This window comes from Pseudonaja textilis, chromosome Z (genome assembly GCF_049901715.1).
Source record: "Pseudonaja textilis isolate UNSWEBS1 chromosome Z, rPseTex1.2, whole genome shotgun sequence".
Taxonomy (NCBI): Eukaryota; Metazoa; Chordata; class Lepidosauria; order Squamata; family Elapidae; genus Pseudonaja; species Pseudonaja textilis.
The window spans coordinates 107378723-107405355 of record NC_142008.1 but is presented as its reverse complement, the minus strand read 5'-3'; the positions used below and the strand labels follow the sequence as shown (position 1 = coordinate 107405355).

Here is a 26633-nt window from a genome sequence, read left to right as displayed (position 1 = left end):
AAATTTCCCCTGTAATCACTTTTGAAGTATGACGCCTTCTCCTAAAATAAAGCTTAAAATAATACATAATTTCCATCCTGTTTCTGCTTAGTACATTCTACATATTAAATCTTAAAATAAAAGAATAGTAAACTTATAGTATAGTTAAATGTATAATTTCTATTCTAATTCTAATTCTGATAAGTACATTGTTTTAGAATAAAAAAATAAAATACTAACGTTATAATAACATTAAAACAGTAACAAATTAAACTTTAACTAAGCATTAATCATTTAGCACATTCTCCTAATATTTTATTAAATATCAACATCTATCATTATTAAACATTAATATTTTATTAAATATTCCAATAAACTATTTCAAATGCAAATGCTACAATACTATCTTATGCACTCTTGCAGAATCTTCTTTAATTATACACTATCCATCATCCTTTGTCTCTAAAAAAAACTTTCTTTTTAAAATCTTGTTCTAGTCCGTGGCTTTTTTTTTCTTTTTCCCTCCCTTTCTTCTCCAATCTGGTCTTTTTGCCCCCCCCTCTCCTCTCCCCCTTTTTAAGTTTCCCTCTCTGTTGTAATTCTCTTTTCAATTGCTTTCTAACATTGTACCCTCTTTTCACCCTATTTTTCTTTTTCTTGGTTGTTTTCTTAAATCTTAAATTCTCATTTTTCCTTCCTCTCTTCCCATTTTCTTTCTTAGTCAAACTTTTTAGTTCATTAAAGATGGCTTCTTCCTTTTCTTCTTCTTCTTCTCCTTCTCCTTCCTCCAGTATTTGCTGGTATGTAGAAACCACCATTTCTAAAAAATGGAAGGCAGCTCCCAAGGAATCCTTGCCACTTTGTTGTCTTTCTTTTAATTTTTCATATTCCATTTTCAGTTCATCAACAGATGGTACCATTATAGGTTTTTAAAAACAACCCAGATGCTTTCAATCTTAAAGTAATTTCCAAATGTCAGAGTTATCAAACAATCCAAACAAACAAAAATTATTTCCTCTTCTCTTTACAGTTTTTCCTCCAGAGGCAAAATCCCAAATGTATTTTAAAAGCCGTATTACCATTAATTAATGGTCTTGTAATCTTCAAGGCGTCTCCTCCAACAAAGTTTTTTTAAAAAAAATTTTTAGTCCTCTCCTTCCCACTTATAACAAAGAGCTTATTTTTACCTTTAAAAAGCAGGTTTTTCTGTGCTCCATTGCTTTCTCCGTAAGGAGGGGGAGTGAGCTTTCCTTCAGCACTTTCGCCAATGTAACAAATTCTTTTGGAAACAAATGTATCAATCCAAAGTCAGGTTTCCAGGGTGTTTTAAAAAGTAACATAATGTCCTGGTTCAGCCAAGAAAACTTCTCCTTCTGGCTCTTCCTCCTGCACAATCTTATCCAGTTGAAGATTTCTTTGTGGCTGCCATACTGACAGCCGCTCCACCGTCTCCGGAAAAAGGAGTCTAGCCGGCTGGGGAAGGGGTGTGTGATATCCCTGGACCCCTGCCCGGATCTCCTCTGTCTTCCGCTGCCCCTTCAGGGCAGCGACAACCCCCAAATCCAGTTGGATCGGGGGTACCTCGACGGCGAGCGCAGCAGGGACCCGCAGAGAAGCGGATTCCTGCCGCCGCCGAAGCCTTGCAACCGGAAGTGTCTATAGTTTCTTAATTTTTATGCCAACCAACATCCAGGTTTATTGGCATTTTTGAAATAATTTTGTTTGGTTAATTTGACTTGTTGTGCTAACCTCTCTGTCTCCAAAATATGTAATTTATGTTTGAGAAGATCTAATTTACTTTTCAGATTTTTATTATTGGGTTCTTTATGGTGTTGTGCCTCAATTTGTTTCTTGTTCAATATTTCTTTTTTTGGCTCTGTTTCTTTTAGCTGTATAAGAGATTGTTACACCTCGTATATATGTTTTGGCAGTGTCCCAGAGAGTCTGTATTGAAATGTCATCTTGTATAGTCAATTTGAAAAAGATATCCATTTCTTTTTCTATCATTATGTTGAAATCCTTTTCTTTGAGAATTGTCCTTTGAAAAGTCCATCTAGGTATGGCTTTATGTCCCTTCCACTGTAAACTTATGGGGTTGTGATTGGCCCAAGTCTCTATAATCACTTTTTGTATTTCAGAATCTAGTTCTTTCGATATCCAGACCATGTCTATCTTAATCCAAGCTTTATGTCGATTAGAATAAAATGTATAATAACTTTCCTCATTGTTTCTTTTTCTCCAAAGATCTATCAAATTTAAATCTCTAATCATATTGAAAAATGTTTTGGGGAATATTCTTTTTTTTCCTTTTCTTGTATGATTATGTTTATTGTCTCTTTTTCTGTCTGTCATTACATTGAAGTCCCCAACTATTCACAACCCGTCATATTCTATATCGCTAATTATGTTATAGAGGTTTTTATAAGAGTTCTTGGGCTCCATTTGGTGCATTTATCGAGGCAATTATTATATTTTTGTTGTTTAACCTCAACTATTAAGATTCTCCCTTCTTTATCTTTGTAAATCTGTTTTGCCTTAATCTTATTTTTCACATAAAGGGCCACACCTCTTTTTTTTCTTTTTCTTTTTTGCTGATCTAATGATGCAAACAAGTTCCTAACTTAGGTTGTTCTAATAGATACTTTTGATCGTGTCTTATATGGACTTCTTGCAAAGCTATATCAATTTTTAATATTTGAAGTTTGGTGAATATTTTCTGACATTTTATTGGTGAATTTAGTACATTGATGTTTATTGACCAGGTCCCATATTCTACATCTATTTTCTTAATTATATCTTGTTCTCGTAATTCTAGATTCCTTTGGCTCTTCGTGTTTTCTTCCATAATATTCTATCTTATCTTCTTCTCCTCTTCTCTTGGGTCTGTCCATTTCTTGTGGTCTTCCTTTTCCTTCTATTGCTTGTCTCTCTTCCTTCTGTTGTATCACTTTCTTCACCTTGATCTCCTGAGTCTTCTTCAATATCACAATGTTGCTTATAAAAATCATCAGCCTTTTCCACAGTGTCAAGCTTAAATCTTTTGTCCTTCCAAGTCACCATTATGCTAGCCACCTGAAATTAATATTATTTTTGTTCATTGTCAAAAACTGGTAATTTCTCCTTAAATCCCACATTCTTTTTGGAATGTTTTAAAACTATTATTTGTTTTCCTTTGTATTCAAGTTGGTCATCATGTGTTCGATGTAGAATTTTGTCCCTAATTGATTTTTTGGCAAATTTTACAAAACTTCTTTAGGGAGGTGGTGTCTTCTTCCGTAGCTTGTTTAGACCCTGTATATCTCATCCATTTCCAAAGCCATTTCCTCTTTTTTCAGTCTCTAAAGCTCCCACTAGTAGTTCGGCCATTTTTTTCTGGTAGGTCTTCTCCTTTTTCCTCTCTTACATTTTGGAATCGAAGATATTGGGCAGCTCTCTCTGCTTCTAAGAAGATCACAGATGTTTCTAATTCCTTGTTAGCCAAGGTTAAGTTTCTCATTCATCTCCTTGACCCTCTTTTCTGCTTTGGAAAGTTTTTCTTCTATTTCTACCAGTTTTTGTTCATTTTTAGTGACTTGTAACTGGAAAGCTTCGAACTTCCCATCTATTAATTGCATCCTTTCTTTCAGTTCGTGTGTGTCGTTTCTTATTATGCTAATTTCTTTTTTAAAGTCTTCATGGTTTTTTTAACATGGCTTCTTGATTTTTTAGCATGACTTCTTGCATATTCTGCATTATTGCTTGAAGATCCTTATAAGAATTGGATCATTCCCTCAATCTTTTATTGATTTTTGTGTCGAAGGGCTAGAAGTCATCATGGAACCTTGTGTAGTGTTTTTCTTTCCTGCTCCTATCTTTGTCAAGTTTGGATTGCTCGCCATATTGAACAGATTTTTCCAAAAATTATTATTTAGTAAGATATCCCACTTACAGCTTCTACCTTTTTGTCCCTCCACTGTTTATTTTGTATTGTTAGCTTTACTTGGGCATTAACCAATCATCTGTTGATAGAATTCTTTAACTATTTTTCTTTGTCCCTTTGTTCCCTTTATTCAGTGGAGGGGGGGGAGAGGTTTAGGCACAAGGTAGGGAGTCAACAATCAGATATCAATAATAAGTATAGCACAATAACAGTGTTGCTGATTATCTCTCTTATATAATTCCCTAATCTTATTTTATCTTTATACTATTTTCTCAGCAGTATTACCTAAGTATAGTTAGGCTGTCTTATTCTAATATCCTATAAAGTGATTTTAACAGTAGGTATAATTTATATTGTTATTTAATGGTAGCTATATTCAATAATCAATAGAGATTTTATAGAATAAATTATAAATTATTATAAATACATAATCTAAAGTTATATAAATATATATTATTTTTAAAAATATAGGTTTAGTTCATAAAGATATTCCCCCCAAAACAGCTTAATTTATTTAGTTTATAATATAATTATGTTTCAGTACACTATTTCAACAGTCACCTTCCAGACTTGTTCTTGTTCTCTTCTTCTTTCTTTCTTTTTTGACACTGTCAATTATTGTCCAGCAAATGTCCAACAGATGTCTCTTCTAGTTGTCACACACTATATTGCAAAGTCATCATTCTTATGGAGACTACCACAGTTTCAAAATTTCCAAGTCCCTATTTCTGATTAATTTTCTTTTCACAGACTATGTAACACCAAAAAGTTAAAGCTTTACAAAGTTTCTCTTATGTATCTCTTCTTTTTTGCCCCTTCCAGCTTTATTCAGTTATTATTATTTCCTGGTTTCCTTTCTACAAATTCTTCTGCTATCCAACACCCTCGCCGCTATTATCAAAACTTTCACAGCTCTCACCAGGCTCCATGGCTTCATTCTCCTATACACTCACTTCTTCTGCTCCACTCAATAAAGCCTAAGGGAATATTTCCATCAAAATCAGTCCACCATCGTTCCGCTTGTTGATCCGTCCAGCTATCAGATCGTCTAGGTGGCCATCGCTGGTCGCCTTCTCCCAGTCCAATTGGATCCTGGTTTCTCCTACTGATCACTGCCAGCTGCCACTCACAAATGGTCCTTAGGACACCCCACTCCTTCAGCTGTCCCTTCGGGACTTTCAACAACTCTGGCGAACTCCACAGGCAGAGGAAAAGCAGTTTGCAAAGCGGAGAAGATCACTCGCACCACCACTCTCTCTGACAGCTGGCCCTGCCGCAATTTAACATATTCTTGTAATGACCTAGCTGGATTGCTGGTTTTCTACCTCCTTCCTGAGCTGTCAGACTGTTGAATGTTTAATATCTGAGTAGGAATTATTATTATTTTTAATAAAAGTTTTATTTAAGTTTTCACAAAACATACAAATACAAATAATATATCTTTTTTGAGAACAGTGTGACCCCAGGTTATCACTTCTCCATACAGACATAAACTCAATACATATTTATCTTATACATTGTAATCCATATCTTATAACTATGTTCACAATTTTTTCAATAGCTTTTCCCTTTCTTTACTTCCTATAGCCTTATTTTAAATTATCTCATTCCTTTCTTAATTCAATTACATATCTTTTTCTAATTTTAAAAATCTTTCTAATAAATGTTTTTACACTTTTGTCTGTTCTGTTTACAATTTCATATTATCTTTTCTCATAAAACAAATTTTCCCCTGTAATTACTAGACTGGAGAATTTTAGTAACAAATTGTTGCTGGGACTTTGCATTTTAATATAGCCCAAGGGCTAATCAATAAAGAATTATTATTATTATTATTATTATTATTATTATTATTATTATTATTATTATTATTATTATTATTATATTAATTGTAACATCTTTGTATATTTTTTCAAATCTTGTTTAAAAATTTAAGTTACACCTTTACAGTTATAACATTCATTTTAACCTCTATTTTATAACACATACCTATTTTCAATCGAATTCTGCTTGGTACATTCCCTTAAAAATACACGCTAAATTCTTAAAAGAAAAAAGTATATATGTATATATATCTCATGTATAACAATAGTAAATGGAATAATTATTCTATTCAAGTACAGCTCTGCCATTAATATTAATAACTTTTTTTTACATTTCTATTTCTTTTAACAAACATTACCTAGTAATATCAGTTGTCTTTTAATCATCTATATTTCATATTTTACTTATTACTGTCTTTAAATAAAAAACAAAACAATAGTTATTAACAGTAGTCAATAAAATCATTATTCTTATTCAAATTCATCTTGTCAACTGATAAAAATCTTCCATGTTTCTTTTCAGTTTTTTAACTTTCTTTTTAAATCATTGAGAGCCTTTTTTCTCTTTACAAACAAATATTCCATTACATATCAATAGAATTTTTTTCTATCACTTTAATCATCTAAACATATTTTCTAATCCTTTTCTATTTCTAATAGAACAATGCTATCCCATGCACCTTTGCAGAGTCCTCTCCTTAAGTTAAATTTTAACCATTGTCTCTGTGTCTTTTAAATAGGTTTATATACCTTTAATTCTTGTATGCTTTTCCTGTTTATCTTGTTTCTGTCCTTTGTAGCCTCTTTTCCTTTCCCTCTCTTCTTCTCCCTCCCCTTTTTATTCCCTTTTCTATCTGATTCTCCCTTCTGTGATCCTGCCTTCTGCTTCTTCCTGATATTATGATTGCTTTTCAAATTACTATTTTTGTTTTGGTTGTTGCTTCAAAGCTTACTTTTTTAACTCCCTTTCCCCCCTTTCCCTTTTTTACCCCGCTTAAAGTTGCTTGGTCATTAAAGATGGCTTCTTCTTTATCCCACCCTTCTTGTTCTGCCAGCGTTTCTTGTTGTTTTTCATAGTTCAAAATCTCCATTTATAAAAATTGAAATACGAAGCCAAAAGATCCTCTTCCCTCTTGTGCTTCTTTGTGTTCTTTAAGTCTCATTTTTAACTCTTCAAGGAGTGATGCCATTTTAAAAAAATTTAAACAACCCCCAATTGATTTTATTTTGTTTCATTAGGATCCATCACCCAAAATTCCAGGAATCATCCAATAATCCAAAACTTTTTTTTGCTTCTTTTCTCACTTTCTCTTTCCAGGGGCTTTGTTATCTTGTAACAAAGTTTCAGCTACAATGTATCTTTTGCAAGCCTTGTTAAATTTCCACTATGATTTTTTTAAGTTCCAGGTGGTCTCCTCCATTTTCCAGATTCCACCCTCTTGTTTCATTTTTCCCTCCTCTGCTTTCTTTCTTTTTTATTTTATTTTTTTTAAATAAACTTTATTAATTTTACTTTTTTTTAAAAAAAGACAACAACACAGCTATAAATTATATACAACAAAGAGACGCACCAGTCTTGGCGTAAGCCAAGAGGGAAAGAAAGGAAAGTTTGAGAGAGGAAAGAGGGAAAGGGAAGAGAAGGGGGGAAAAGTGGGGAAAACAAAGGTAGGAAAGACTATTATAATAAAACCATATTTGTGACTGTCAGTAAGGTCTTTTCTTCTTCAAAGCTATCGTCGGCCTTAGTCTTCTTAGCGGTGAACTATCTTTGATTAAGCCAAATATACAAAGGATTCCAATTGCTAGAATAAATTGAAGATTCTTTATTTTTTAATGCTTGGGTTAGATTGTCCATTTCTGCACATTGTAAAATTTTCTGAATGACCATAAGTTCAGTGGGGATGTAAGGTAGTTTCCAGCACTGGGCAAATGCCAGTCTGGCCGCGGTTAAGATATGGATTGTAATATACTTTGATTTTTTGGATATTCGTTTATCAAAAATTCCTAGAAGGAAGGACTCCGGTTTGTACTCAATCTGTTCCATGGTTATTTCCTCTAGCCAGTGCCTAATTTTTTGCCAATACTTCTGGGTTTCCTTGCATGACCACCACATGTGGAAGAAGGTACCTTCTGTGTTTTGACATTTCCAACACTTGGGGCTCGTGTTGGGGTGCATCTTGGCCAATCTCGAAGGAGGCAGGTGCCATCTATAAAACATTTTATATAAGTTTTCTTTATAAGCTGCTGATTTTGTGATCTTAATGTTCCTGTTCCAGACCTTTTCCCATTCTGCTAGGGTAATGCTCCGACCCACATTTCTGCTCCACGCAATCATATTTCCCTTGACAATTTCTTGTTCCAGTTCTGTTTCTAATAAATATTTGTAAAATTTAGATATATTTTTTTTACTTGGTCCTAATAGAATTTTGTCTAGAGTCTGTAATTTATTGTAGATTCCAAATTCTTTAATGTCTTGTTTGTATTTACTATGAATTTGAAGGTACACCCACTGATCAATTATAAATCCTCGTTCTTGTAATTCTTGTCGTGTTTTTAACTTTCCTTGTAGGTCTAATAAATTTTCATACTTAATCATTTTGGTTATATCCAAATTATTAGGGTGTACTATCGCTTCCATTGGAGACAGCCAAATCGGTATTTTTAGATAAAGTTTTTACGTACTTTTTTCCAATTAGTTAATAAAGCGTCCCTAATAAGATGCCTATGGAAATACGATTGCCTGGGTTTCCCTGATTCCCACAGAAAGGCATGCCATCCTTTCTGCATATCTGTGCCTTCTAATACTAGTGTTCTTTTGTTGGTTAGGTTTACCCAATCCTTTATCCATAGTAAGGTGGCTGCCGTATGGTATATTTCCCAGTTTGGCAAGGCTAACCCTCCTCTGCTTTTCAAATCTTGTAGGGCTTTTTACGTTAATCCTAGCTTTTTTCCCCTGCCAAATGAAATTCAATGTTATCTTGTTTAGTTCCATAAAAAATTTTTATTTAGTTTGATTGGAATTGTCTGGAATAAATATAGAAATTTTGGCAGAATATTCATCTTAATCAAAGCAATCCTGCCCAATAAGGAAAGTTGTAACTTGCTCCAGAAATCCAAGTCTTTCTTAGATTGTTGAAGAAGTTTGTCATAATTATTTTCTTTTAACGATTTACTTTGTGGAGTTAGCCAAATTCCTAAGTATTTAATTTTTTTGTCACCTGTATTCCCATTGTTGTCTCTAGCTTTTATTCTGGTCTCCTGTTAAATTTTTAGTCATTAATTTTGTTTTTCCCCTGTTTATTTTAAATCCCATGACTTCTCCAAATCGTTCTAGTTCTTCTAATAAGTTGTGTCCTTTTTCTATAGGCTCCTCCAGAAAAAAAACCAAATCATCAGCGAAAGCCTGTAGTTTATATTCTTCTGATTTGATCCTCAGACCTCTAATTCTCAAATTTTGCCTAATGTACGTCAGAAGAGATTCTAGGGCGAATATGAAAAGCAGAGGGGAGAGAGGGCAACCCTGTCTTACCCCCTTTTCTATTTTTATCGGGCCAGTTTGTTCCCCATTTATTAGAATGTTTGCCTGTTGAGTGTGGTAAATTGTTGTGATGACATTTTCAAATCTGGTGCCAAGATTCATATTATATATTTTTTGAATTAAGAAATGCCAATTTAAATTGTCGAATGCTTTTTCAGCATCCAAGAACATAAATGCAAATTGTTTTTCCGGTGGGCTTCATAGTATTCTGAAATGTCTATCACTGTTCTTAAATTATTCTTAATTTGTCGAAATGGGAGAAATCCATTTTGATCTTCATGGATATAAGTGTTTAAAACCTGTTTTAATCTATTAGCTATTATAGAAGAGAATAATTTGTAATCTGCATTCAGGAGCGAAATTGGTCTATAATTATTAATAAGTCTGTGGTCTAGGTCCTCCTTCGGGATCAGCGAAATTAAGGCTCCCCTCCACGAGTCCGGCATCTTGGCTGCTAAGAGTACCTCATTAAAAACATCCAGCATCAGTGGTCCAATTTGTTCTATGATAATTTTGTAAAGTTCTACCGGTATCCCATCCGGTCCAGGTGCTTTATTGTTACTTTGCTTCTCTATTGCTGACTTCAGTTCGGACCATGTTATTTTTTGAAGAATTTTTGAAGAATTAGAACAATTAATGGCAGGTTTGTTGGCTGAACTAGTAGAAAAAGAGAAAGATGAATTACTCAAGGAATTTGATGAAATCTATAGGGTGAATACCAGCTATGCAAGGCGTCACAATTGCCCAAGGGAGATCCATATCCGTTTTTCAAGAAGATGCATGGGAGACCTAATATATAGAAAGGCCAGAGATGAGAGAATATTATATAAGGGCAAAGAGATTATAATTCTTAAGCAGATTCCAAGTAAAGTGAGGGCCATGAGGCAAGAATATAAATTTTTAGCTAATTACTTAAATAAAAACGAAATCTCATTTAAATGGCTAATCCCAGAAGGGATGCTAATATCGTGGAAGGAAGAAAAATTAAAATAGACTCAATTGAACAAGCACAAAACTTCCTAGAACAGCTAACAACCACGGAGGATCAACTCACTAGGAGAAAATCCAAAGAAATATGCAGGAGGATCGTAACCGCCATAGGAACAAGGAAGAAAGATCTGTCCAAATTCAAGGGAAAGACAACTTACAACGAGGAAGAGAAGAAACAACTCCATATCAGCCACAAGAAGAGAGCCGTAGAGTTACGAGACAAAAAGCGAGGCAGACTTAAGTAAATGGACGAAGGAAAGAAAATTCTTTCCATTAATATAAACGGCCTAAATTCAAGAGCTAAAAGGAAAAGGACTCTAACCAAACTAATAAAACAAAATGTTGATATAATTTGCATACAAGAAACACACGTTAGGAAAAGTGAGGAGAAATTCCTAGAGTGTCCGAAACTGGGAAAATTATTTACAGCACCAGCAGATAAACACAAAAAGAAAGGCATCGCAATCTATGTGAGAGATGACTTAAAAGCGGAGTTAATCTGGGCGGACCCTGAAGGAAGAACGCTGGTAGTACAAATCTCGATTAATGGCATTACACTCTTACTGGTAGTAATCTATGCCCCAAATGATGATCAAGGTAAATTTTTAAACATCTCCATCAAAAAATAACAGAATTCGAAAATGGTAATATTATTCTGATTGGCGATTTTAACTCTATTGCTGACTACCGGAAGGATCATAGTAATAGGAGTAAGAACAAAAAGGGAATAGAGAATTTTCTAAGCCATGTAAGGATATGTTGAATGAAATGAATCTGGTAGATATCTGGAGAAAATTAAATCCCAAAAAGAACAGTTTACTTATTATTCTAACCTGCACAAAATTTGGACAAGAATAGATATGGCTTGGATAAACGGTGAATTGATTAATGAAATCAAAGATAGCGAAATTTTACCAAATGACTGGGCTGACCACAATCCAATTCAAATAACCTGGAGAGGTAGAGGAAAACCAAAGAAAAGATGGACTTTTAACACTCATTTAACAAAAGAAGAAGAATATATTAATAAACTGAAAGAAGAACTGAACTTCTTAAAGGAAAATAATAATGATCTAACTTCAAACAAAATATATGGGACACATTTAAGGCATTTATAAGAGGAATAACAATCTCTTACAATGCTATGAGAAATAAAAGAAAGTATGCCCAACAAAGTAATCTACAACAAGAAATTAAAGATTTAGAAATCCAATTACAAAAGAACCCCAAAAACCAAAGAATACAGAACCAGTTAATAACAACTAAACACAAATTAAATTTACTGGAACAAGGAAAATTGGAGATTAGTCTGAAAATGACTAAACAAATCTACTTTGAGCATGCAAACAAACCAGGAGATGGTTAGCCCACAAACTTAAGAAAACGAAAGAAAAAGATTGATACACCAATTAATGGATGAGGGGGCAATATGCAGGAGGAGATAGAGAAGAAAAAAGATTACTTTTAATTACTTCAAGAAATTATACAAAAAGAAGAAGTCTCTGAGGATAAAATAATGAAATACCTGGAGGAAGCGAATGATAAAGCAATTGGAGAGGAAGAGATAGAATTATTAAATCTTTCTTTCTTTTTTAAAAGAAAAGTTTTAAATTATCCAAGAATCTTTATCCCTTTGACACTTTATTTTCAGCTAGAAATTGCCTATTAAAGTCAGAGCAGATTAGTATCAATTTCTTATTCGAATCTCTTCTTAACGTTCCAAGTCAATTAAAACTGTCAATGTGAAAGAAAAAAAATCCAATTCCGTTTCCCTTTCTCTTTCACCGCTTAAGATCTTTTTTTAAGAATAGTATTTAGTCTTTAAAATTCAGGTTCCAGGTACCTTAAATAGATGTTCTCCATTCAGTTCAGTAAGTCAAACTTTCTCCTTTAAACTTCCTCCTGCACAATCTTGTCCGGTCGGTTTCTTGTTTGAGGAAGCCATTTCTGACCACCGCTGCAACCGTCTTTGGGAAAGGGAGGAGGAGAGGAGGCTCTCCTCAACCCCACTAATGGCTCCCCCTTCTTCACCAACTCTACAGAGTGTCTTCAGCCCCAAATCCGGGCAGCTTGGGGCGCTCCAGCGGCGAGCACGGGTCAAAACCACGCACGATCGTGGATTTTGGTTCATTGCCGAAGAAGCCCGAACCAGAAGTCAGAGTAGGAATTATTGATTATGATTTTATAGAAATGAATACAGTACATGTGGTCAATGACTTACAACAATTTGTTTAATGATCAGTAGCAATGAAAAGTGACATATGACTAATTTTCATACTTACAACCATTGAAACACCCCCATGTTCATGCAAGCAGACTTCAGGCACTTGGCAACTGGCATGTATTTATGACAGTTGGACTGAACCAGGGGCATGTGATCACCATTTGTAGCCTTCATAGCCAGCTTCTAGTAAACAAAATCAATGGGGGAAATCAGATTCATTTAATGTCTGCAAGAGTCACTTAACTGTGGCAAAAGATGTCATAAAAAAAGCCAAAATTAACTTTAAAAGTGCCTGGCTTAGCAATAGAAATTTGGATGAGAAGCCGCAGTGGCATAGTGGTTAGAATGCAGTACTGCAGGCTACTTCTGCTGACTGCCAGCTGCCAGCAGTTTCATTCTAAATAGCTCAAGGTTGACTCAGCGTTCCATCCTTCCAAAGTGAGGATCCAGATTGGTAGGAGCAATATGTAAACTGCTTAGAGAGGACTGTAAAGCACTATGAAGTGGTATATAAGTCTAAGTGCTATTGCTATTACCTATAATGACTTCTACATTAGACCATCTCATCTTTCCTTCCATCCTCCATTTCCAGGAATCTTGTAGGAAGTTGCAAATATTTCTTGGGGAAGTTATCTCCATTTGGAGGGTGGGGAGAACGGCAGCTTTTTAGTGACTTGGGATTGTATTTAATGATCAATGGCTGGTACTGGAATTCAACAATGATGAATGAAGCCACGTAAAGCATGTAAATACAGCTGACATTCCCCATTTTCCCAGGTTACAGAGAACTACAATCTGGGGTCATTCTAAGAAGTACACATGTGTTTTTGTGCCTTTGCATCAGTGTTGACTCCTGACTATTGCCTATTCAAATCCTTATTGTTTTCTTCACAAAGCTTCAAAAGTGATTTGCCGTTGCTTCCTTCCTAAGACCAAGAGAGTGATTGGCCCAATGTCAACCAGCTGTATTTAGATGGGACTAGAACTCATGTCCCCTGGTTTCTAGCCATTCTAAGAAGTAAGCTAGATAATTCAGGCATCCAGTAATGATCAGGAAACTTTTCCATATTCCAGCCTCAAAGCTGCTATGTAACTCATACTGATATGCTGGAATCTATGCTAGCATTTCTCAACCTTAGCAACTCTAAGGTACTGTACATAGATTTCCACCTAACTAGTTTAAGTTCACACATTTTACAGTTGCCAAGACTGAAAAATACTGATGTAATCCATCTAGAGTTCATGGAGGAATAGGATACAAAGAGAAGAAAAAATTAATCTTAACTTAATACAATTTCTATTGCAAAAATATTTTCCTGTGCTCTATTTTATTTTGGAATGTCTGCAGTTCTCGGGAGGTCATCAAAATTATTCTACAATGCACCACTATTCCAAACATCCCCAATGGCAGGAGCATGTTTGGATCTCACGCAGCAAGGTAATTCATGTGGGTCATTGTGCAAACCAAATAAATGCTGTTCTCATTAACTTCCTTTATTCTCTGTTTGGATATCAAACATGGGATGCATTCATTTGTATCAATAAATACAATAAATGAGTGTGGAATATTTGTATAAGATTGTTTTGGGTTATGTTGTAACCTGTTATTTTTAAGAGGCTGGGAGAATTGAGGTGGGAACAACTGTTGGGAGTCCAAAATTGGACTTTGAGGACAATGCCTAACATTTGTGCCTCTGAAAGTCTTATTTTGAAGTTGCGTATAACAAAATGTAAAGTATCATGATATGATGATAGGGGGTATGAAACAGGCAGTTTTATAGTTAGTAATTATAAGTTCTATAAACCTGCTGTTCAGACTGGTTGATTATAAAGAGTAAGTTATACTTTAGTGCAGTTTTTTTTCAATTTCAGCAATTTTAAGATGCATCAATTTCAATTGCAGCAACTTCCTATCTGGGGAGTTCTGGGTGCTGCAATCCCCATATCTTAAAGCTGCCAAAGTTGAAAAACAATGCTTTAGAGCAGGGGTGGAGAATGATGGCCTTTTTATGACTTGTGGGCTTCAACTCCCAGAATTCTTGAGCCAGCCATGGGAGTTGAAGTCCACAAGTCATAAAGAGGTCATTTTTCCCTACCTCTGCTTCAGTGAAGTAATCTTGTAAGCCTGAAAGAAAAATAATAGTTTGTTGAACATTTTCAATTTCACCTTGCAGGCAGTTTTCTTTTTTTAACCACAATCTACAGGCATTCCTGAAACTTTCTTTTAAAGCAGAAAGGGAAAAATTGAGTAATAGTCATATTTAATTGGGGAGGAGGATAGATTAGGAGTACAATAATTGACTAGTAATGCACTGGAAGAAGAGCTAAATAATGCATATAAGACATATTCTACTGGCATCTCTCAGCTAGCCTACTGAAATTCATTTTACATAGGGTGACCTTTGAAGATAACTTAGAAAGTAGTGCTCACAAAAATGTGACTGCTAGATTACTAAGCATTACATATCAGTTTAGCAAAATAACAAATCCGGTTTTGCAGCACCTTTCCTATCATTAATAGACAGTGGTAAGTACCTACAAAATCTGTTGCGGCTTTGTTATTTTTTTCTAGTCACTTGATTATTTTAGTACTTCTGTAGTGACTTACATATTTCATCCTGTTTAATCAGAAAATCTAAGAAAAGGGGGAAGCTGTGGGCCACAACAAAGGTGTTGGGGTCAAAAAAGGCAAAGTGGCACAGCCATGGAATCAAAACCCACACCCCTTTTTTAAATGTATCATGAAAAGGATGAAGCTTCAATCAGATGTTTATAGCCACCATTTTGATTTGATTTATCCCTTTCCTTGTGAACATCCCCAATGCAACATAAGATTTGGAGGAATGCAGATTGCCCATCGTTATTTCAAATAAGTTTTGAAATCTTTAGACTAAGATCAGTTTATAATATAATGTAATAATCCAAGTTGTCAATAATTCTTTGTGAGTTTAGTATTAGTATTCCATCTTCAGACTTCTCATCTGAGTCACCCCACATCTGCTAAAATTTAGACCATCCAGACCTCATGAAAGAATGGATGGACAGAAAGAGAAGGAAAAGTTAGTCTGAGGACTTTGGTTTCTCCTGCAGGAGTGTTTATCTTATTTTTTTCCTCTAAGATTGTCCGGAAAATGAAGTAGAAGTCTTAGAAAGAAACCATGATCCTCTACCGGTCATCAACATCATGTCAAAGAAGGGCAAACTAGGTAATTCCTGTCAGTCATTGTACAAAGCTAACAATGGAACTGTATGTTTGGTTTGGATTATATTTCAGCCACTTCTGATTCCAGAATTTTTGATCTTGTGAGAATAGAAAAACTGTAGGGGATACCTACAGTTTTTGTGCCTTCCAAAATCTCTTCCCTGAAATTGCTCTGAAGGTAATTCAGTTAAAAATTATGACAAAAATGTGGTAAAATTGAACATCTCACTTAACTACCACCTCGCTTAGTAACAGAAGCTCCATTCCCAATTGTGGTTGTAAGCCAAGAATTACCTGTAATTAAAGCTAAGAAATGGGGGGAACAAGGAAGAGGGGATGAAATAGGTTGTTTAATGTACCAGATAAGTGTGAAATCTAGAAATTTGCTCCTCAAAATCATTTTTTTAAATCTCTTCAAAGTTCCATGTTAGTAACCAAATATCACAGAAAATTTATTCTAAGGTTCCAGCTCAGATTAATGAACTAGAAATGTAATGTTTCAGTCACAGGTATTTTAATAGATTAATTTTTTTCTTAAGGATATTAATTTATGCTTATACCCAGTAAAAGTTCTTTCTCTTATCAGATAAATTTCTTTAGGCATTGCTTCACTTGACTAAGCTATCGTGGTAAAGTTAAATGTGTTTAGAAAGATATATTTTGGATAAATATGGTTCTTAGGCCTAGGAAGATGAAGGCTCCCAAAGTTGTGTAAAAAGTACATTTATCTTCGAAGCTATGATTTTTGCCTCTGTATTTTGAGCTACAATTCCTCAGTTCAGGAAGAGGAGTAGTTTTAATGCCATGTTTGGTCTGAAGAAATCAGCCAAGAGTAAATTGAAGATAAATATTGTATAAACTTCTCAATGTGCTATGATATTTATTTGTTTATTTATTGATAGTTCAACTGTCAAGCCCTTACAGACCTCAGGAGGAAGAATCTTCTCTTTTGAAGTTGGTATCCCTGCAAAATGCAGATGGCTCCTGGCCTCATGGGCCTGCCCTAAACACCATACTCGACCTGAGTGAGGCTGAGATCTCAGACAAAGCACCAGCCCATGTAAGTCTGTCGAGATCTTATGGCATCTACTGCAGGTGGAATTCATTTGTTTACAAGAATGCTTTTATGATTTGAAAAGGCTATATTGTTTGGAGGAATGGAATATAAGATTAGGGTTACATTATGCATCCCAGAACCTTCCAGATACACTGTGATAGAAAAGGTCTGAAAGACATTAAATTATAAAATCTGAACTAAACCAACTGTTACTAAAAACGTCTTGACATTGATAGTGTGTGAAAAAGCATTCATGTGAAGATGGGGAGCTATCAAAATAGGTGGGAAGGCAAGCAAATGCATGCTTACTCTGCATTTAATCTCTGATTTTGCCATGAGGGGACTGGAACCATCTTATGCAGTCTCTTCCCCTAAAGCCTCTAGCATCTTAACTTAAAAATTTCATACATAATATAGAGCATTCAGATCAGTGATGGGATTCAAAAGAATTTACTACCAGTTCTGTGGGCATGGCTTGGTGGGTGTGGCAGGGGAAGGATACTATAAAATCTCCAGTCATAGGTGGTATTTGCTGGTTCTCCGAACTACTCAAAATTTCCGCTACCAGTTCTCCAGAACTGGTCAGAACCTGCTGAGTATCACCTCTGATTCAGAGGATCAAGCGAAGATTTCTCTATGGTAGGACATAGAATGGAACAGGAGTCAAAGCACTGCTAAAAAAAACAGTGCTGGAGAGGTAGCATTGACCATCATTCAATGGAAAATATGGAATTTAACTATTATGAAAACTATGGTATCCATTGCCTTCTTCGATACACAGTTCTGTATTCTGCACAACCACCCTGCATTTACAATAATATTTAGCTATTAAATAGTAGTAAACATCATCTGGCCAAACATTATGCATACCTGCTTAGAAATAATATGTAAAGCTCATTCCATATTTTTTTTCCCACCATTATTTTCAGGTGACCCCAGATATATGGGCAACAGTGCTGGCTATTCTCTGGCTTCATTTGAATGCCGCAGAGCAGAAAGATGAGTGGGAGCTGCTGGAAGGAAAAGCTGTTCATTGGCTCAAAATGAATGCAGGTGAGATACTGTGGACAGCTGGTTAAGAGGAGCCAGTGCTAAGATAAGAAACAGTGGTTACATTCAGCTTACCTTAGACAACCATGAAGAAAACTAAGCAATATAAGGTTGCTTTGTACTTGGATAAGAAGCAACTAGGTTTGATAGTCATACTGGAAGTCAAAAAACTATCCCAGAACAGTTCTAAACTATTTTAAAAATATATGGACGTGTCCACAGAGTCTTAGTGGGATGACATGTTGGTGAATATATTAAAATGGTAATGTCCATTAACCTTATTTATTTCTATATATATATTTTAAGTTCTTAGTAAGAGCATAATTCCTTGAGGAATCTTTGGGATCTCTCTTTGGACATTCGCACCCACATCTCTTTGCATTGCACAGAATTTAACTCTTAAAATAGAAAAAGTAGGTCTTTGCACATTACAGTACATGTTGATGCAATTACAAGTCAATATCCCTTTTCCTAAGAGAATAATATATAGTGAATGAAGGGTTTTTTTGCCTGATTAAATAGAATAGCTTAGTGGGGTTTTTTTGTTTTATATTGATTAACCTTTCACTGGGATTTAATGGTTCTAGTGCTAGAATAGGACCAAAGATGTCCAGACTCAAGTCCATCTTCAGTTCTGAAAGCTCACAAGATGATTTAGAACAATCATTCTCAGCCTAATCTATTTTATAGGATAATTGTTGTGGAAGTCATATAGTCAAGGATATATTATATATAATACTTTGAATTCCATTGATAAACTTAATGTATAAATCTGTGCTATCTTGAATAACTGTTTGCTGTTTTCTGGATTAAAGAACTCAGACATCCAAAGAACCACCTTTATTCATTCTTCAAAACTTCTTTTGCTATAATTGAGGCTATTAGATCTGATCTGAAAAAAAAATCCAGAGAACATCCATGGCTGCAAAATATCTGCAAAATGTTTTGGTGCCCCAAAAGTGCAACTGGACTTCCTTTGTTTTTTTCTTGAAGATATTTTACCCCTCATCCAAGAAATTTCTTCAGTTCTGAACTAAAGAAGCTGAAGAACTGAAGAAGTTTCTTGGATGAGAAGAGAAATATCTTCAAGGAAAAACAAAGGAAGTCCAGTTGCCGTTTGAAAAAAGCACCTCTGGACATGACTGCAAAGAGGAACTGAAAATGCTATGGTGCACTTGTGGAATTTTGCAGCCAGATTTGATAGTCCTAAATGTGTGTACTTTCCTGTTGACCGTTTCTTGTTTTCTCAGTGTATGAACTGCTTCATCCAGATTTACTTCATTGGCATTGGAAGATGATATGGCAGATGAAAGCACATTACTTAAACTGGATTTTGACATTTGTTTCTTTGTTTTTAGGAGCTCAGTTGGCAGAGTGTGTGAAAGCTGGTAATGCAGTCCTGGGAAGTAGTGTGAGCCTCAGATTTGGGGGCTTCGAGTTTATGGAGTTATCATAAGTTTCAAATGGAAATGTCCAATTCTGCTATTGCTGAAATGTGATCTTCTGACCCCACCCTCAGGGCAACATTAGCTATCTTTTTAAAAAGCAACCCCAACCTTGTGGGCACTGGTTCCGCAGGGAAAAATTTCCACGGACCGTCAGGAGGGATGTGGTTTTGCATGCTACCTAATACTTCCATGCACTGATGAAGCTTTGTTTACTTGCACAACCCAGTTCTGATATCATTACAAATAATGCAGTGTATTAAACACTGAAGTAAACAAAAGTAGATGGATCTTAGAACTTTTTGCACGCTTTCATAGAATAATTTCCAATCAAGAAAGTATGGGACCGGGATAAACTGTCCAATCTAAAAATTAAGAATAAAATTACAGTTGTCTCCAGTTAAATAGCCAGAATAGTAGACCTTAGTCTATGGCATAATTGATGTACTTTCCAACTGAAGTATGACCATTCAATAATTCAGTGGATTATTGAAAGTTAACTAATGAAGCTTCTGGAGATAGAATGGAAACTCTAAAGTGACAAGCTTTCCCTGGGTTTTTTGTTTGATATTTATAAAATGCTACAAAGTGGTTATGCATCTTTAAGTGCCTTTGAAATGCAGGCTGAAAGTGGCTATGTATATAAGAATAAAAAAGATCAAGGGATCAGATAATTATTCCACAGCAATCCTAATACTTGAACTTTGTTCCACTCTTATTGTATAAAATCTATTACAAATTATAGATTGTCTTAATCAAGAAACAGAATAGTCAGTGCCAAGCATCAAAGTGTTGATTTAACAAGCATTTTTTAAAAGTTGTAGGTTATACAGATGTATTGATAATCCACAGTTATTTACCCATTTATCAAACTTTGACAAAAAAAATCATGTAAGATTATGGCAAGTAATTTCAAGTTATTCAAGAAGCAAAGCAAGAATCACTCACTTCCATATTTGAAGCAAAAATAGACAAAAATATTAATCTTAATCATCAGATGATCAGGATTTTAGATGTATTCATAATCTTAGTGCAGATCCATAACCAAGGGCTTCTGTCACGCTCTCTAAAGTATAAATTATTTGCAGAATTGAAACTTGGCAAAAATGTAGGAGACTAGACATCTGTAGTAGATTAAAAATTACTAATTTTTAGGCACGTATCTGGGCAACAGTAATTATTTGGGAAATTATATGCTAGGCATTTGTACTGGAGACTACTGGATTGACTGAAAAGTAAACATCTTTGCCAAGGAATAAGATAGATTTATTTTTGATACAAAAGCTACAGAATAGTGGAACAGTTTAGTACAAGTGAGAAAATATGCTACAAAAAGTACAGGAGTGTTATGCTCTGTTGGCTTAAAACTCTATGTTTGGTAGCGTCACTAGAAATAAATTATAAAACAACTTTAGCCATCTATAGCTATATCAGAGGATACAGAGGGAAATGGACAGGAAATAATCCTTAATCACACATACTGCTCTTCTGCAAACTAAAGTGACATTTAAATGCTAAAAGCAAATATTTCTAATATTTTGTTCTTGGTTTAACAATTTTATACAAATTAATGTACTGAGTTTCTTACAGTTAAGTTTCATTCACTCCTTTTATCCACACAGAAAAATAGAGTAAAATTCTTTATTGGCCAAGTGTGATTGGACACACAAGGAATTTGTCTTGGTGCATATACTCTCAGTATATATAAAAGAAAAGATACATTCATCAAAAGTCAAGAATCATAAGGTACAACACTTAATGATAGTCATAGGGTACAATAATATCCACACAGTTGCTAAAGCTAATCAATCCTACTCAATAACACGTTTCTTCAGAATTTTTCAGGCCTCCGTGAGGTGGACATTGATATGATGGATTTCAATAGTGGTGAAGAAAAACCAGAAGGTGAAATAAATCCTTTCAACAGGTTTGCTGATATAATAAGGCAGAACATCTACCCACCATATTAGCAAACTTAGAAAAACATTAATGAAGCTTCTTTTAAATATGTGCATAAGAAACGTATAATTAAAGCCGCCGTCATCAATTTTATTTTTCTTAAAACAATATGGTGAAGTAGTCCTCAAAAAGTTGTCCAGGAGCAATTCTCTGATCCTGCAAGATTTTATCAATAAGTCCCTCTCTGAGGAAAATGGGCAGTTTAGAAATGTGAAATATAAATAAATAAATATTTTATTTCAGACAAGCATGCAGGTTCTACTACACATGTGAGAATCCCTGATTAGCAAAATGGCACAGCACACTGGAGATATATGGGGAACTGCTTATGTTCATAGGCAAGATGGAATACTAGAAGTATCACATAATTTATTTTTATTTATCAAATATATTGGCTGCCCATCTTACCACAGGGAAAAGAAGAAATGTAATCATCAAGTTAGAATGCAGAATGAATTCAGGTAATCCTTGACTTACAACAGTTCACTTGGTGACTGTTTGAAGTTACAATAGCACTGAAAAAATTGACTTCTGACCGTTTTTCACATGACCTTTGCTGCACGCCCATGGTCACATGATCAAAATTCAAATGCTGACAACTGACTCCTATTTATGATGGTTGCAGTGTTTTGTGATCATGTGATTGCCTTTTGTGACCTGTCAAGTAAAGTCAATGGGAAAGTCTGATTCACTCAACAACCATGTCACTAACTGAACATGTACAGTGAGTCACTTAAGAACTGTTGCAAGAAAGGTTGCAAAATGAGGCAAAATTCACTTAACAAATTTCTCACTTAGAAACAGAAATTTGGGGATCAATTATGATTGTAAGTCAAGGACTACCTGTAGCAAACACTGGATTTGATTCCAGAAAATATTTAAAAGGAAACTTTAAATGAAAGACTTTAAAGGAACCATCAAGACAAGTTTTGAGTGGACAAAAAAAAAGAGAGTAAAAGGATTGTTAATTCTGTCATGGAATATAGCCACTTGAAGATGGAAAGCTTGAGATAATTCTTTTGGAAACAGGCCCAATCTCACATGGTTTTGTTGCAGGAGACCTGGTTTCTGTAACTTATTAATTTGAAAGCTTTTACTGTTTATTCAATGTCAGCCAAGTTCAGCGATAAGACAGGCAGATCATAAAATGATTGAAGCATGAGCGTGCTAAACTCGATTCTGTCATCACCCACATAGTGAACTGTGAGTTATTATCCATGGCCATAATTAAGTCTCAAGCCATTCCATTTCCCATTGCAAAATCTTCAGATCTTTGTGAGGTTTGGCAAAAGCTGGAAAACCCAGCTTTTTATTTCATTGGAATAAAAATCTGCAAATATTGGAAAGGGGTGCTTGGAAAGATCTTTCTAACTGCAAGATGGCAGTTTTGTTAAATGACAAATTGTATGTAAGCATGTAAAAACAGAACCTCTCTCCTTACTTGTGTGCAGTATTATGTCACATATTCAAAAGAATTTACATCACAACATTGCTGTGCGTGTTTCATAATTTATCTTTCAATTCATGACATCCTTAGTGCCATTTCTCAGAATAGACAGCGATTCCCCAGTCCATCTGTGCAGGAAAGGAAGCAAAGTGGGCAGGCAGATGGGCAGGACTATTTAGAAGAAAGGGATTGGCTTCTTCAACTTCACCATTGCAATATCAGCATCAAAAAAATGCACCAAACAAACAATATCAGCATCAAACAAAAACTAGGGCAACATGATAGCAGTGTTCCAATGCCATATAGAAGAGGGAGTCAACCTATTTTCCAAAGCACCTAAAGACAGAAAAAGGAGGAATGGATGGGAACTAATTATGGAGAGAAGCAACCTAGAACCAAGGAGAAATTTTCTGATAATGAGAGCAATTAATCAGTGGAATAGCTTGTGTTCAGAAGTTGTGGATGTTCCATCATGTTTTTTTTAAAAAAGAAATGATCAGACAGTCATTTGTCAGAATATTATGAGTTTCCTGCTTATGCAGGGGATTGGATAAGAAGATCTCCAAGGTCTCTCCCAATTCTGTTATTCTGTTAAATCCAGAATAAGAAGGGTGTGCTATGATCTGGCTGATGGTAGAAGATCCCTTGGAGCTTATAGGATGGGAGAGGTCATATATCTTCCAGGTGAATTCAGTACTTCAATACAGAGCAAGGAAACTGAGTGACGCTACGCACTAAGTCAAACAACTAATCACATTATGGCTTTGTCAAAAGAGACTACAACTAGGTCACTGTGACTTGGAAATTTAGCACATTCTGTGAAACCAAGTAGTTGTGGATTATTTACAAACGAGACACTGATCTTCCAGGTAAGAATGCCTGTTTTGAAACCCTTACTCAACGATATCATTTCTTGGGATGATGGCAGCTTCCAAATGAAGACTTTTGTTCTGTCTTGTTTGCAGCATTTTGCAATGGCCTGTACCATATGGTCTTTTGCTGTTGGTGCTCCTGGGTTTTCCAACTACTGGTCCTATCTCTTATTTTCAATGGGAGCAGCCACAGCCACTTTTTATCTATACCAGAGTTCTTTCAGATGAGTTAATAAAAGGCAAGAGCTTGCATCCTTTATAATAACTTGATCTCAAACATGGAAATTCAGTTTATTTAGAAGTTCAGCTGAAAGCTCTTTTCAGAACTCTTTTTCCCTCATCCTTCAAAACAATGAAAAGCTAACACCATACTACTGGGGAGGGAAAAGAAGAAAGATGACAGACATGTAGCCCATTTTTCGCATGTTGTCTTGCTAGAGTGCATTCCCTTCCTCCACTTTTTTGCCTTCAATAATCCAGATGGAAGGTAGTTCAGGGCATTCATAGATGTAAGAACACAAGAAATGGGGGGAACAACAGAGGGGGAGGGATAAGACACCATCTATCTCCAGTTTACAATGCAACCCTTGCAGGAGTTCTAAGAAGATTCCACACCCATTTGCACTCTGGTTCAGATGACCCTGAGGGCACAGATTCTCAAGTGACCTCACAAGTGCTCAGAGAGACAGAGATGCTAACTACCAAATGACTGCAAAGAAATCTTTCCATCAACCCACCATTATCCTACCACAGGGGTCTGCAACCTTAAACACTCAAAGAGCCATTTGAACCCATTTCCCACATAAAACACTGGGAGCCAATAATTTAACAATCAGTGTGACTGGGTGGGTGTGGCCAACTTGACATCACTCCCACCCACCAAGTCACCTCCTGCTCTAGAATATGGAGCAAGTATCCATCCTCCACCATCACCCTTATCTTCTCAGGCCAAGCAAGCTGTGATAGGGAGGGGAGGTGCCAGCCAGGGGTGGGATCAGCCAACAGGGAGCTGAAGCAAAGGGCTGAAAGAGCCGCATGTGGCTCCAGAACAGCAGATTGCAGACCCCTGCCCTATTAGAACCTATCCTTCCATCACCTCACCATCCAGTCTCAACTCTCAGTACCTATCTTTCCATCCACCCACTGCCATCACAACTGATGAAGCTTCTTGGATGAGAAGCAAACCATTTTCTTCCTCAAGGAAAAAAGCAGTGTAGTTGCTTATTGAAGAAATAAAGTTTATGTATTAGCATACTTACCTGTGATTGGGTGGTCCGTGGTGGTGGGAAATTCGACAAGCCATCACTGGCCAGAGCCATGAGCAGCCCAACTGTAAAAGGGCTGCCGCGGTTTCTTCTGCAGTCAGTTCTAGGCAGAAATAAAGATGACTGATTACTACACTGGCTCATTCCCATGATCTAACACTGGCAATGAAGGTGGAATACTGAGACAAAGGAAACTAGCAAGCACGTGGTGACCAAGGAATTCCGGAGACACATTGAGACAAGATGGCCAGAAACAACACATCACCTGCACCGTTTGATCCAACAACCGAAGAACCACCATGTGGAAAATGAATAAAGTGCCACCAGAGCCACCCAAAAACATCACCATGACCCACCACAAGGACTAAGATTAAAGGCAAGGCGGGTTCCCTTCGCACTCAAACCAAAGATCAATGAGCAATTGGATAAACTCATCGCGCAAGGGGTCCTAGAACTCATTGGCCACACCAAGTGGGAAACCCCAATTGTCATGTCAATTAAATCAGACGGGTCTGTGCATATCTGCGGAGACTACAAAGCAACCCTTAACCACGTACTCCAACAAAGCGCATACCCTGTTCCAGTGGTACAGCATTTATTACATTCCCTGGTGGGGGGGAATCTTTGCAAAGCTAGACCTCGCACAGGCCTACCAACAATTACCAGTAGACCCTGAAACAGCAGAAACCCAGACAATCGTAATGCACAGGGGGGCATTCAAATGTAACAGATTACAATTTGGGGTCAGCGTCGCCCCAGGGGTGTTCCAGAACTTAATGGAATGCCTATTGCAAGGGATAAAAGGGGTGGTGCCATATTTTGACAATGTCCTCATATCAGCCAAGAACAAAAGACAATTACGTGACCATCTAAGAGAAGGTCTAAGTAAATTCAAGGAGGCGGGGCTAAAGGTAAAAAAAGAAAACTGCCAATTAGCCGCCGGCTAGGATGAATTCCTAGGATATCAAATAGACAGCGAAGGAATCCACCCCACAGAGAGAAAGGTCAGAGCAATCAAGGAAGCCCCCAGACCCGTGAATAAAACTGACCTGCAAGCTTTCTTAGGGCTCATTAACTTTTATAATATATTCCTACCGCAGAAAGCAACTATTGCAGGTTGCTTGACAAGAAAGTAGCCTGGGCCTGGGGGCAATAGGAAGAAAAGGCATACCAGGAAATAAAAAACCTGATCACATCAGACCGCGTACTAATACAATACAGCAAAACACTTCCAGTAACCCTAACCTGTGATGCATCACCTTTCGGCATCTGCGCTATCCTCAGCCATGTATTACCTGACAGGAAAGAAGCACCCATAGCATTCTACCCAAAAACTCTGTCAAAACCAGAGCAGAACTACAGCCAACTAGACAAAGAGGCATTGGCCGCTGTCACTGGGATCAAGTGGTTCCATGAGTATATCTATGGGAGGAACTTCACCCTAGTCACAGATCACAAGCCACTCCTGGGCATCATTGCAGGAAACAAAGCTACCCCAAACATACTGTCACCCCAGATGACAAGGTGGTCGGAATTCTTGGCTGCATACAACTACAAATTAATATACTGACCCAGAAAGGCGTAAATCATGCAGATGAGCTTAGCCGTTGCCCCCTACCTGACAGAGAAGAAGACCCAGCACCAACCACATCGACCCTCCAAATAGAGACATTAGAAAACCAACCAATAACAGCAGCCAACATCGCAAGGGAGACGACTAGAGACAAAACCCTGGCACAAATATTAAATTGGGTAGGAAAAGGCTGGCCAGAGACTGATATCAACGAGAATGTCAAACCATTCCAGAACAGACAAACAAAACTCTCAATGCTGAAGGGGTGCGTACTATGGGGGGATCAGGTG

At 36.3% G+C, this 26633-nt stretch overlaps 1 protein-coding gene across 6 annotated transcripts in view; it reads left to right on the top strand.

Moving 5' to 3' along the window:
- Positions 1 to 20124, top strand: part of LOC113448497 (von Willebrand factor A domain-containing protein 5A-like) — a 38800-nt gene extending 18676 nt beyond the window's left edge. For 3 of the 6 annotated variants that reach the window (XM_087917969.1, XM_087917966.1, XM_087917968.1), the window contains exons 15-20: positions 13822 to 13911; positions 14974 to 15000; positions 15593 to 15679; positions 16578 to 16735; positions 17662 to 17785; positions 19141 to 20124. In XM_087917969.1, the coding sequence (XP_087774095.1) occupies positions 13822 to 13911; positions 14974 to 15000; positions 15593 to 15679; positions 16578 to 16735; positions 17662 to 17785; positions 19141 to 19238 (584 nt within the window). In that variant the 3' untranslated portion in view covers positions 19239 to 20124. The remainder of the gene's footprint in view (positions 1 to 13821; positions 13912 to 14973; positions 15001 to 15592; positions 15680 to 16577; positions 16736 to 17661; positions 17786 to 19140) is intronic. The other 3 variants (XM_087917971.1, XM_087917970.1, XM_087917972.1) reach the window with 1 other exon arrangement.
- Positions 20125 to 26633: the final 6509 nt, after the last annotated feature.